General features: G+C 32.3%; 1 protein-coding gene across 1 annotated transcript in view; it reads right to left on the bottom strand.

Moving 5' to 3' along the window:
• Nucleotides 1-13,961, bottom strand: part of LOC118182932 (dynein axonemal intermediate chain 7-like) — a 98,986-nt gene that overhangs the window by 42,931 nt on the left and 42,094 nt on the right. The window contains exon 4 of the mRNA XM_085810716.1: nucleotides 2,619-2,763. Coding sequence (XP_085666842.1) covers nucleotides 2,619-2,763 — 145 coding nt within the window. The remainder of the gene's footprint in view (nucleotides 1-2,618; nucleotides 2,764-13,961) is intronic.

Here is a 13,961-nt window from a genome sequence, read left to right as displayed (position 1 = left end):
AGGGGTTCAAAACTCACTACGTCCTTCACGCTTCACGGCATCATTGCCGGAAGGTGAGCATTCGTGGGCATCAAGAGGCATTTTCTGCGTGGGACGCAGATTCAGAGTTCCGTGTTTTTCAGTTTTTACTATTACGTGTCTGGACGCCCAGTAACGGCACTGGGGCCGAGCTGGTCGCAGACGTGCTGTGAAAGTTTTCAGCTCTCAACCTCGCCTTCAGAAGACTAGGGGATACCTAGAGACAAGCGAACTAATACGCCGGTGTTTGCTTTTGTGATATATATAGGTGCACTAAATTTAAATTTGATTTGATATATCATAACATTCTTTTGATTTTCAATAATACTCGCCGTTTTACATTTTTATACGTAAACAATAGACCGCATAAATATATAGGCCAAATTACTTTGGCTTTTTGGAAGTTCAGACATAATTTTAAATTAAATGTTAGGTACATACCTATTATCCATTTAACCTTGAACAGTCTGAAACTCGTGGAAATTCTGGGGTCTCGGGACTCATAAAACTGAAATACACCATCGGAAGTGTGTTTATATATTGCACCCATAAGCGAAGAAAAGGCAGCCTCACATTGTAAGGGAATTTAATACAGGTATATTTTTCTGCAAATTTAATCGTTAACTCTTGTACAGACCAATTAATATTAACATCAGATATTCATTCATTTATTCTTTTATTTTTCCTGCCAGTATTTCTTTTTCTTAAACTGCTGAATAAAGTACGTTTCAATAATTAATTCTTTCTGTTTATTATATTAACTACAATACACTGAATACATACTACAAAACACGTAATAACTATCCTTTAAGGAAATGGATGCCTTAGTGGTACCTTTCTAATGGAAACTGGCTCGTATTTACATAATACAAGGAGAAATTCATGAAGACATCCATGCAGGTACCCTTTTCTCAAGAATTCGAAAACAAATCGAATTGTTAGTGTTCAGTTATTATATTCACTGCCTCAGATGGGCACGCATTTCCAATGTAAATTATATAGAATATAAAGAATAAAACTCATAATAACATATATTCCTGCATATATAGAACAGAACCTTAAAATATTCTTCACGGGTATAAGCTTTGTTCAGCACATCCCGCATTTTTTCGGAAATTATAATAGCACATCAGTATTTTTCCTTTTCTAGATTAGAAAATCCTTCACCAAATCTGACTGCTTTTTAGTGGAGTCTTTAAACTTATCGAAACATGCTTCAGTTTACATTTTCTTTTCACAAGATTGCAAGATTATTTCATGTAGCTTCGATTTTTTTCAGATTCCGAATGAATCTTTATCCATTTCAAGGTCGATTTGACGCGGTAATTATTCCCTCGTCAGAACATTTTTCCAAAGATGACAACAAAATCTAACAAAGAAATTTATTAAAAATTATAGAATATTGCTAAAACTCTGCATCAACCTAAAGTTAATTTTTTGCCTAATTTAAATTTTACATTGACTTATTTTCCTTAGAATTGTACTGTAGTACGTTCAGATCTAAAATGGACCAACCAGCAGCCAACCAGTAAAGTCGCTGAACACTGGTAGTTCGGTCTGAGGTTTTAATTCCACAAACGGCTGGCTGCATAGGCGTTTTCGTGGAGTTTCCCCCTGTGCAACTCGTGTGCAAGTCAGTTTCCTTTAGAAAGTCCTCCACGAAGGCATTCCTCCCCTAGGCAGATAAGCTCGAGGTTTTTCCATAAACATATAAATAAAAACCAACCAAACCTAATCTAAAATGTTAGGTCTTATTTATATTATGTATTTGCAAGCCTTAATAGCTCGTAATTCTTTCATGGTTATGGAAATTCTCACAATTTTTAAGGAAATTTAGCGTTCATGTGTAACAGTATCAATGCTATTTATACATTTTCCCTTTAATCGAGATTTAAGAAAAAGCTAACTAAAGAAATTGGACATAATTTAATGCTTGTATCGTTAGCTCTTGTAAGAATGCATCCAGGATATAGATCAGCATTTATGAAGATATTGAACTCCTAAAGTTCCTTTTAGGAGCTTCTTTAAGGTCTTTGTATTTCAGTCAAAGCCCAGACTTTAAAAACATCAGTCTTGGCTTAAACTGATTCCTTAAAGAAGTTAGTGGACCTCAAATTAAAAACATATAAACGGAACTTTTACTTGGTGCATTTTGCTTCAAAACTGAATGAATAAAAAGGAAACGTTAACATACGTTAGCTTATATTCTGTATTGAGATAAGTTTATCAAACTTCTGGTAAAAATCCCGAGAAGGTGGTTACCGTATTCAGCAGTGATGTGGCATTTCGGTCAGCAGACGAGGAGATTTTCTGGTCAAATAAATTCCAAAATAACAAATTCAGAAAAAAAAAGTGAATCATCTACTTTTCTTTATATTTAATTTCTTATACTTTTAACGCAATCCTTGTTATTTACGTTTATAATTTCTTCTCATTTTTCTACATTTTTGTGGATTTTCAGCACTACTATTGCCCATTTTGTCATAGCATAGCAGCCCTCAGTTCAGTTTATCTATACAGAATTATGAAAATACAACAAACAGGAAAACAAAAAAATACACAAATAGTAATCAGAATGTATGCGTAATATGAAAGCTTACTGAAGCTGCAATTGAATGATGGCGGGTATTTCTTGGCGCTGTATTTCATCCTCAAATCGATCCGTGAGCTGAGTACGGCTAGGAGTTTCCTCAGACGGGAAAAATTTCATCTTGAAATGAATTCTCCTCAGGTTTGGCTTTTCCCCTAAATCATACGCAATCCATCATAACAAAGTACTGAAATTTACATTATGATAAAGCGAATTTTTCAAGTTTCAAGTTCAAGTAAAGAAAACATAAGGACACTCATCGAGATTTTCTTGGGAATAAAAGAAAATAAATTAATCTTATGCCTTAAAATATTTCTTTGACTTCCATTTCTTCTAATAAATTTGTTCTTTGAATAAAAGTCGTTAAGCTAGAAATTGTAACAGTAGTTTCAGATGGCCGTCAGGACGGCCATCTGAAATTCATTCATCTGGAAACCATAGTCATCCGTGACTCTCACTGTGCCATACCGAAAGAACAAATTTCGAATTCCGCAGAATGCACGGATGTTTGTGAATGTAATAGTGTCTTTATATATGCATAAAGTGCTGCACGGGGACACTGTAAATGTATGGCTAGCTGAAAGTCATGTCTCGTGCGGTTTGGTGGTAAGGCAGAAGGATGGGAGACCCTCGGACCACCCTTACCTTAAAATTGTTGGAAAGTAGAAGTTCAACCTCTTTGACGCCCAGGAAACCACTCTTTCGTGAAATATGGACTCGAAAGCCACAATAAAAAATAGTTCTAGACTACTTTCAACTAACTTTTATTGTTCGTGGTTTGGTGGTAAAGTAGAAGGATGGGAGACCCTCGGACCACCTCTACCTTAAAGTTGTTGGAAAGTAGAAGTTCAACCTCTTTGACGACATGGAAACCAATTTTTTGTGAAATATGGACTCGAAAGCCACAATAACAAGTAATTCTAAACTATGTTCAACTAACTTTGATTGTTCGTATAGAAATATCTATAAGGAAAGATAAATTTTAATATATTTAAATACATAGTCTTTCTTACATGCCGTATCAAATCTATACCGAATCATATTTTCCTAAACAAATATTTAATTCTCTTACTAATTACTAATCATCGTTTATTGGTACAGTGAAATTTATTTGAGGCGGCCATTACGATTTCAGATGATTCTAGACATTTTCAAAAATAATCATCTTAGGTTATGTTCCAATATTAGGTTATGCTCCAATATTTATTCATGTTCTAAGAGATATTGGTCATTCTCTGTGATGAGAACATGACAGACTTCTTCGCAGCATTACTTTTAAAAGATTAAGTACAGATCACAGACATCCAAATCCTACAACCACACATCGTCAATATCACGTAAAACTCCCAAATTGCATTTTTGCTACTTGTATGAATTTTCTAGGTTGTTTTCATCATGTTATAAAGTATTTCTCCTCGCCTTTTTATCATGCCTTAGTGGTGTAATGGTCAGCACGCACGGCCATATTCGAGAGGTCCGTGGTTCGAGTCCCGGCAAGGCCGTTGCTCATTTTTCCTATTCTCTAAAATAAGCTAATGTCTCTACAGTGGCGCCCGAACTAAAAGAAAGATGGTGGATGACGATTTTCCACCACGAAGATTTTGCGATTGGGACAATTAATCCTCAGTCGCCTTTTTAAAGGGGAATTATAATAAATCTCCCACCTTCTCAGCATGCCTTCGTGGCGTAAAGAGGGTAATGGTCAGCACGGTCGGAGCGTGTTCGAGAGGTTCGTGGTTCGAGTCCCGGAGAGGCCATTGCACACTTTTCACATTCTCCTGCTTTAAAATAACCTAACGTTACGTTCATATTCTCTGAACCTGCGTGTAAAAGCACTATTATGACTGTATGAAAACGCTGTTGTGTCAATTTAATAATTTTGTTGTACTTAAAACGAAAACTCATATGAAATATTTAAATGAGCTCTTTCTAATGATTTTCAGATTTTATAGTTTTGATGTCGTGCCTGATGCTTCTTTTTATCTTACCTAGCAAAAATACTTGACTAGCAAAAATAAAATTTCAAGAAATAGAAGTTTTAATTTAGATACTATGGACATTCTTTAAATATTTCCTATACTTCTCTCCGATCTATTGATCAATCTATTCAATTTTTTGGCTTTGCCTTAAGTCGGAAATTGGAGTTTACAATAGCTTATTTTGCTTTGCCTTAAAAGTCACTCCCTTAAGTGCATTGTTTCAAGATAGGGCTTATACGTACATAGAGATTTTTATCTCCAGACTTTCTTTTCTCAACTAGCTCGTAGGATGGTACTCTCTTTGGTAACATAAACTTTGCTAGATCTTTTAAGGATCTAAGGAACCTAGCGACTTCTCGCACAGTCATAAAGAATACAAGCACAGAAAGAGGGTAAAAAAAAACCTTTCTTATTTGTCAAACTCTGAACAGAAATAAGCACGTGCTTCATGCTTACAATAACACCGACACCTTGTGGTGGAACTTCAGAATCGTTACACAATAAATTCAAAAGATAAAAGAGTACTGCTGGACTAGCAATTTAAGTTAAGGCTAACTAGGTTGGCTCAACAACCTACCCGGGGTTATTAAATGACCAAAAAGGCGTATCACTAACTCCGCGTAATAGCAAGGACAGATTCGTAGCGTACGCTAGCTAGCGATAACACGCTCTGCATAAACTCCAAGATTCACTCGTTTAAATACTCACTTCATTTAAATTTAAATTTGCATCCTGGCGAAGAAATACGAGGAGAAATAAGGAAAATTACTAAAAATAATTTGTTATGCAAAATAAGGGAAACCTTGCAAGCTGAGTTAAGATAATGATTTTGCTTAAAATAAGTAAATCCGCATTCACGTTAAAATTTAGAATGTTCTATCATGGAACAAACATCAACTTCCACGGATTTATTATTTCGCTACAAAACTTGTCACAAAATTTTGATAACGTTTAAGATTCATGAAAGTTTAAACATTTGCATACATCTTTCATTTAAATATATATACTTTCAAATTCATTTAGCTTTTAATACGATTTAAGTATTTTTGATAGTAGGACTAGAAGCGTTAAACAGATCTAACCAAAGAGATACTTTTAATATATCTATTTCAAAGAACGCTACTAAATTTATCTTATTCAGAACTGGGCAAAGGGAAATGTAGACGTTAAGGTTTTTGAATATTGTATTGAAATTACTACAGATTTTCGGTTCTTAATGAAGTGATATTAGGCAAAATCTTGTTGTTTTCATATAAATATAATACTGTTTTACGGCAAACTGCTGTTTCAAATACAATGTATTATCGAAGTTCCATATTGTAACTTTAAGCCATAGCAATAAAATAAATAAGTATCTAAAAATCGTCTGATAATTGATGTTTTATATGTATTCGCTATTACTATCATACGTCTGTTTCCTGATAAGCAGTTTTTATAGTTTTAAACAGGAGGAAATATGCAGGTTTTACATAGGAAATACATATTTTAAAATTTTTATATTAAAATTTTTGGCAGCGGAAGGAAATGTTCATCTTCAATTCTTTGCATAAACGTTTTAGTTTTGTTTAATATTTTTTTTATTTATGTTGCAATAAGTAGTTTTGCTAGAAGGTTTAATGCTTAATCATCTGAAGGCAGACTACATATTTTCCGTTTAAATTCATTTTATTTCACTTTATCTAAACATTGTTTTCTTGATAAACCAATGAAAATTTAAGTGTTTTATGTTTTTAACTTTTTTACTGCCTGCCTGAACTTTCTTAGGTGCCGAACAAAAGCTAACATAAAGAATAACAAATTCTACTAAAACTAGTCTGAAACTTTAAATCCTAAGCTGTGAAAAGGAGGAGAGGAATTGTGTGATTTATCAAACCCAATTTAGATTTAATCAACTGTTCTAGTATCAATTAATTCGATCAAAGCAAATGTACACTCAATAAAACTTAACCTGAAAAATAAAGAAGAATAAGTCTTCGCTGGTGCACGGTAAAAATAAAACTATTCATAAAAGTTAAACAGGAAACTTCACTCCAGCTGAAAACTAATTTCCAAAAAAAAAAAAAAAAATCACTTAATTTCTATGTAAACTATCACTGTTCCCTCGCAACTTTACAAATCCTAACCTAAATTAACTTTAATAAAAACTAACAATTCAGCTTTTCAAAAAAGGTATCCAAATTTTTAACTCATTTCTGTTAGGCACAAATTACATAAAATCTGTAGCACAGTTTAAGAAGTTGAAAATTTATCATTTCTTGAACGCAAAAATACTGTTCTTACACTAAAACAATTAAATTAATTAAATTTAGAAACTTCCAAAGCAATTATCTAAAATGCAATTAGCAAAATCAATTCTTAAGAAAATGAATTGTCATAAAATACTTTAAATTGCTAATAAATGCATCAAACATCTAGATAGTTACATTTCATCACTTCTATTCAAAAACATTATGTTTATACAAAAATACAAAGACAAAATAGAAATCAAATATATAATACAAAAAACACATATTCATTGTGGTCTGCCGGTCACGAGACCATTGAAGTGACAAAAATCAGCCTCCAGAAAATTCTTAACCAGATTACAGGATTTAGCTAATTAAACGGGCATATCTTAAATACTATTTCATCTATCTTAAAGAAAGTATTTTTAAATGAAAGAACGAATTCCTCTGCTTTTAACAGTTTAAGTGTGAGGTTGTAGAGACATTAGGATTTTTTTAGGACAGAGAGATGAAAAATTAGCAACCGCCTTCGCCGGGAATCGAACCACGGACCTCTGGAATACCAACCCAGCGTGCAGAACCACTACACCACAAAGGCACGCTAGAAAAGAGGGAGAAATACCGTATAAGGTATATAAAATCATCTTAAGTAATTTTGAACTACAATATTACGGAGAAATTCATCCTATCTCCCATTGTCTCTTTCACGCAAGCTCAGAAAATTGAGTGCGAAAAAGCGTTGAACCTAGCTTACTAAAAGTCCAATTAGTAGAAGAACAAATTAATATATTGATTAAATAAAATAAGCATTGTGTAGTATATTTCGGAATAAATAATAAATTAGTTTTTATTAAACCGTTAATTAATTAAACCACTTAATTTCACTACATAACATTCTTACGTTCGTTACACAGTAATAAGCAGAAAGCTTTGGTTGGAATAAATATTTTGTACATCTGAAGCTAAAATCTTTGGAAACAGGTTACAATTGTTAGTTATAATTCATTCTACAAGCGCTTCGCATGACATATATACACATATACATTCAAGTTGAGAAATGAAAATGAGAAAATACATAATAAAATGCTCTGCCAAGTTCTCCAGACGTATTGAAATGCTTAAAATTAGTTATTTAAAAAGTAACATAAAAACGGTTGAAAACGGCATCTTTAATTTTCTCTTTAAACTTTGACTTCCGGTGTGGCAAACAGTAACTTCCGGCTTGTCATCTCTCAAAAAAAGGATATACGTCTACTTCTTGTCAACATATCAAGATAAGTTGTTTTTGATAGCTAATAATGCGGTGTTTAGAAATGTTAAAAGAATTGAGAATTTTAACCAAAATCAACCTTTTAAACGAGTTCTTAACATGCCTTCTTATTTATTATATATATATATATATATATATATGCCAAAACAAAATATATGGATAAATGTACAAAATTAACTGTGAAACAGGATGAATTCTTCTAAAAATTTTAAAGTCTTTCGAATTTTAAATACTTTCTTCTTCTTTTAAAAAAAAAGAAGTGTTCTCAATTTAAAAAAAAAAAATATTTAGCTTCTTTTATCTAAGACTAACACTAAATATAAAGATACCTGTCACTTCTTTTATAAATTTCTGTGTTTCATTTACAATATGCTAATAAATGCTTCTTTTTTTAATGTTAATTGTTATTTCCGTAAAGGAATTCATGAAGATATTATTTGAGATTTTTCACTTCAGATTTCCTGCTAAAGAAACATTCAAATTTAATTTGTGCTTGAAAAGAAGCGCAGACCACAAAGTTACAGCTGTATCGCAGTTAATGAAAAAAAGTTGTGTAAATGCCCAAATCCATCTATATATGTACTTCCCTTAGCAAGTGACTTATATCACAACCAAAGAACAATGTTAATGTCTTACCCGAAGCGATTGGCTGATATCTGTAGCGGTAAGTACTTTAATACTTCCAGAACCAAGTCTGTAAGAAATTTCTCTTTGTTTTAAACTTTTTAAATATTAACTACTGAGCTTCTGTCCTTCAGTTCTGTTGCACGTTTTGAAAGCTGTTCTTTAAATTTTACCCGGTTTTTCTGTTAGTCTACAGACAACGGATTTCAATAAAACGTTTAGTTTGTTTTGACGCCGTGCTAGTTTTCTGTTTTAAAAATACTTAGTTTGTAGAGACATTAGGTATTTTTTGGGATGCAAGAAAGATGAATAATGAGCAACGTCCTTGCCGGGAATCGAACCGTGGACCTCTGGAATACAAGCCCAGCGTGCAGACCACCACACCACGAAGGCATGCCAAGAAGGCGGGATAAATATCTTATAAGTACTGAGTGGATGATAAGCAACCAACAAAAAACAAAAAAAAATTTAGTTTTAGTAAAGTCAGTTAACGAACTGGTTAAAATTTAAAACAAACCAGAACTTAATATGATGGCAGTGAAGTGTTGTCTATTTAATAATTGATGACTGAATTTGAAAAGTTTTGAATTTAAAAAACAATTTAACTCTTGATCTCCAAATTGAAACTTGGTTTTCTTCAAATTCACGCTTTAACAACGGAACCTAATTACCAATCTACAATTCTGCGGAATTTAAACCTCAAACCACTTGACAACAGTTACCAGGCGGAAACCCTAGCTGCAATTTTATGAGTCTGAAACGCAAAGCACGTCTAGAAATGCTCTTTTCCAAAAGACATCATCAGAATACTAATCTGAAATTACGCAACATACTTAAAGCAACGTTTGTCATATAATGAACTTAGTTCTTAATTCTTTCCTAGCAGGGAACCCAGTGCGTTTATCATAACAATGAGTTTTATTTTTGTCGACCTTCTATATAAAAAAATAAGGCATGTGTTTGTATCATTCATTATAAATGCTTTCTTCTTATGCATGTTTCGTGCTTTATGATACACAGTCTTAGAATACGTGCTATAGAAGCGTGTCCTTATTTTTGACAGTCTATGAAATTTAGTTTTGTTGCCGTGTTTACATGCAATTCTTCTTCTTGAATCGCTATAGAGAATTTGATCTTAGCAGCACCGTTTGCGCAATTGGATTTGGTCCATGTATTCTGTAGAAAATACAGACACATTTAAATTTTTTATATGATCGTGATTAATAAAAGTTTTTATCTTTTACCTTTAGATTCGGATGATATTTTTCTTGGCTTTTTAAATCCATCTAAATGTGATAATATACATGAAATAAATTCGATGCGCTTTTTTTCACCTTTTATATAGTAATCTCTTTAGTCTTTATTCGATCGTAAAGAAGACTCCATACGAACCTTCAGATGTCAATCCTTTCATACCATTATACAGCAAAATTTCAAAACGATATTCTTAGTTAAAGACATAGAAATTTTTAAAGTAATATATGAATTGCATATGTTGGAAGCATATGCATATGTTGAAACAATTTAACCATTACTTGTGAATAAGTAACATAACACAAAATAGTATATACAATCAGAATGAATTAAACTTCAACTACCTGACCGGCTCCTACTTCAATATAATCTGCCTCATTAGCTGCACACAACAAATAGTCAAGAATATCAATATAAATTAAAGTAAGTTTGCTAGCACAAGATATTCAGCTACAGAGCTACTTTCGAATACGCCTCATAAATTCGGAACTAACTACTTCCAACATTTTGCAACTTAAATACTATATCTGAACTCATTTAGATTTACATTGTGGAAATCAGAAGGGAAAGGAAAAGTTTCTTAAAATAAAAATAATTGATTAGTATAGCATAAGGTCTTTACAAGTTCACTAACAAAGTGTCTGGAAAAAAAAACGCATCTCGGATGACCAAAGGTATCTTGAATTACTAATACTCAAGTCAACAACAAATGACTTCCGGAGATGTTTTGTGCAACTCCGGACGCAATATTTACTATAAGAGGATTCTAAAAATATCATTTTAACATTCTCTATTGCTTAACTTCCATTAGCGCAGACTGATAGCAAGTGAATTACAAAAGTATGAATTTGGCTTCCAGAAACTTATGACCCGATAGTGTTGCAGACAGACTTTAAATGCTTATTTTGTTATTTAAAATATTGTATTTGTAGGCAAACCCATGGGCTTAGAAATTAACAAAGATCATGTGAAGGATAAATTATAATATCATATCATGCGGCGTACAGGAAAGGAAGAATTAAATATTCTATTTTTTTCGTTTGACGATTTTGCGCTGAATCACTATAAATGTCCGTCTTACTTTTCAAACTGTTGCCACCAAATCTTAGAGTCCTGCATTATATTTGAAGAAATGAAATAATGAAAACGCTACATAAATGTATGTCTATTTCTCGCATTGTGATAAAACAACGGTACCTAGAGCCATTGAAATTTGAATGACGTAATCCTACTGCGAATATGGGCATGTGGAAGCCCAAATTTGAAATTTGGAATTTGTTTTATTATCGATTTCATATTTTATAAACTTTAACGAATTTTTGAGTTACAAACCCAAGGATTTCAAAGCGAGCAATGGCAACGCTCTACGCGGAAAAAAACCTTTTTATCTCCAGCGCGCGGAACTGTGTATCGGAAATTTTAAAAATAAGCTCATTTTAAATTTATTTTGCGACATTGCTATTGAACTGAATTTTATGGTTTAAGTGCAAATAACATGATATTTAATAAATAAAGTTAACACATGAAACGTTAAAAAACGGCCCCTTTAAACCTAATTTAAAATCTGAAAGCTTTCAGATTTTTTTTTTTTTTTTTTTTTTTTTTTTAAAGTATAAACGATGACTTTTTCTGTTTCTTATTGTTTGTATATTTTTTGTGTGTTAGGTTAAATGATTCCCAGTGTTCCTGTGTTATTATTGCAAAGTACTGCCGTAACTTTTAACTAAGCGATAATCTATGCCCACAAATCATTTTAAATTAATTCCCAGGGGTACCCTCAGTTTCCGAACTTTTAGGATAACCTATATATATGTAAAATATAAAATATCTGTCTTTCAAAATCTTTCAAATAACAGCCCTTTAACTTCTGTCTTCATTTTTAAAATACTAAAGCAATAAATTTTCTAACTAAGCGAAAACAATCCGTCATCTAATCTGTATTGTGAACTTATCGATGAAATCCTAACCCGACATTCTGGACATCAAACTGTCATGTGATCTGAAATAAGGCAAAAGGTTCATTGCGTCGCAACTCCCCCTTCTTCGTTTTTCACTTCTAGACGCTTGTGTCTGCTTCTAGACGCTTGTGTTGCCTTGCATAGTTTTACTTTTCTGATTTTACCTATTGTTTAAAAGATAAGCTTTACGAAATTAGGCGGGTGCATAGCGTACCCTCGGTGATAATGTGCATTATCCAGAAGAAATAAAATTGTTTGTGTAATTTAGGCCACACATCTGCAAGTTTTTTGGTTTATGCATTAATCCTTCTAACGACGCAGTCAAGTTGTCTTCAAGTTATGATGCAGAGAACCACCGCCAATCCGTTGGTGGTGGTTCTATGCATCATAACTTGAAGACAACTAATACAATTTATATAACCAAGAGACTGAAAGACAATGTATATAACCAAGAGACCGAAAGACAATTTATGTAACCAAATAAATAGGCATTGATATTTTTAGTACCAGCAAGCAAGCAAAGAAGTAATGAGTGTTGGCGGGCTAATATGTAGAGAGACAATATTTATTTTAGATTAAAGATATATTATTTTCCGGAAGTGAATAACTTCAGATAGTAACCAGAGCTAAACAGTACTGAAACGTAGAGTATTAAGTACTTTGATTTTAATATATAATTTGTTTCTCACGGAACATCCTTTTATTCAAGAAGCATTTCGCATTAATCAGAATATAAAAATAGATAAAAGATTGAAATTTAATAATTAGGTGATCATTCAGAAGGACCAGGTTTAGAACCTATCAAAGTAGTCGTTACATTACTTTTTCAACCTAGTATTCTGAAGTCTATTTTTTCTTTGATCACGCTAATAAAACTAGTTAAGTGACATGCAGACTTCATATCTAAACTAGAAATTGTTAGAGGAATTTTATGTATGCTTTCTTTAAAAGGGTTAAATTGTATAAATCTAATAATGAAACCTCTATTTCGAAACTATCTACAAAACGCCTAATTAAATTAATTATTTGGATGTTCACCGTTCAGAAACATTCCTTCTCTTCCAAATTACGATATACTCATTACGCAGTTATCTATATAATCGTTAATTTACAGTAGAATAAAATGTTTCAACAATTTTTGGATGCTATGTTCACTTGACAACCAAGATACACTCTCCGTGCACAGAAAAGCTTAAAAATGCTGATGTCATTCCAGTCAAACATAAGCATGAATATGCATCTTTTCTAATAATTTACTGTTAATGAATTTTAGAAACTTTAGTTACAGGTACAATTAAGCGACATAACCAAAAAGCATATGTCTCCCTTAGTTTGTGTTACTCTATCTTAAAATTAGTAAAACTAGAATTTATTTCTCTCTTTCCCCTTAATTTTTATTGAGTCCTATTTTATATCACCTAGATAAAGGCTTGAAAAATTTCTATTATTCGTCTCTCATTCACGTAGTCAAGCAAGAGATTTTCACGTGTTATTTTCACTTTTAAAATTCAATTATGCTTTGGTCCAGGTGATTCATTTCCATTACGCTATTCAATAGTGAAAATGAGCATTTATTCAAAACAGAGTGTAGAGCAAGAAAAGATCATTCTTTTTTCATATGCATTGCCATTAAAAAGCCATAATTTCAACTAATTGTTGAGAATAAAATGCTTATATATGGCAAATGCAAGATTTAAAAAATATTTTTCTTTGTATGCAACATTTGCCTTCTCAAATACCATAGCGATTTCTTCTGCATAAATTATCTTGTTAAATTTCAATGAACACGAGAATAAAACGAATTTATTTCCATTTTCTTAAAATTTATTCAAAATTTTATAAATATAAATACGTTATCGTTAAAATTCATTTTCGAGATTCGACAGTTTTGGTTCCGAGACTTATTAACTCTTTATCGAAGCAAATAACTAATCAAACATCAAGGGCAGAAACAGAGAATGTTTCGAACTGCTCCTTCAAAGAGCAAACGTACGATAAGTGAAGATCATTTTCCTGTTAGACATATATATGTTCATATATATA

This window comes from Stegodyphus dumicola, chromosome 1 (assembly GCF_044657685.1).
Source record: "Stegodyphus dumicola isolate Sdum_Otavi_A_Nest chromosome 1, ASM4465768v1".
Classification (NCBI taxonomy): Eukaryota; Metazoa; Arthropoda; class Arachnida; order Araneae; family Eresidae; genus Stegodyphus; species Stegodyphus dumicola.
The sequence above is the reverse complement of the archived record's forward strand: the minus strand, read 5'-3'. Positions and strand labels throughout refer to the sequence as shown.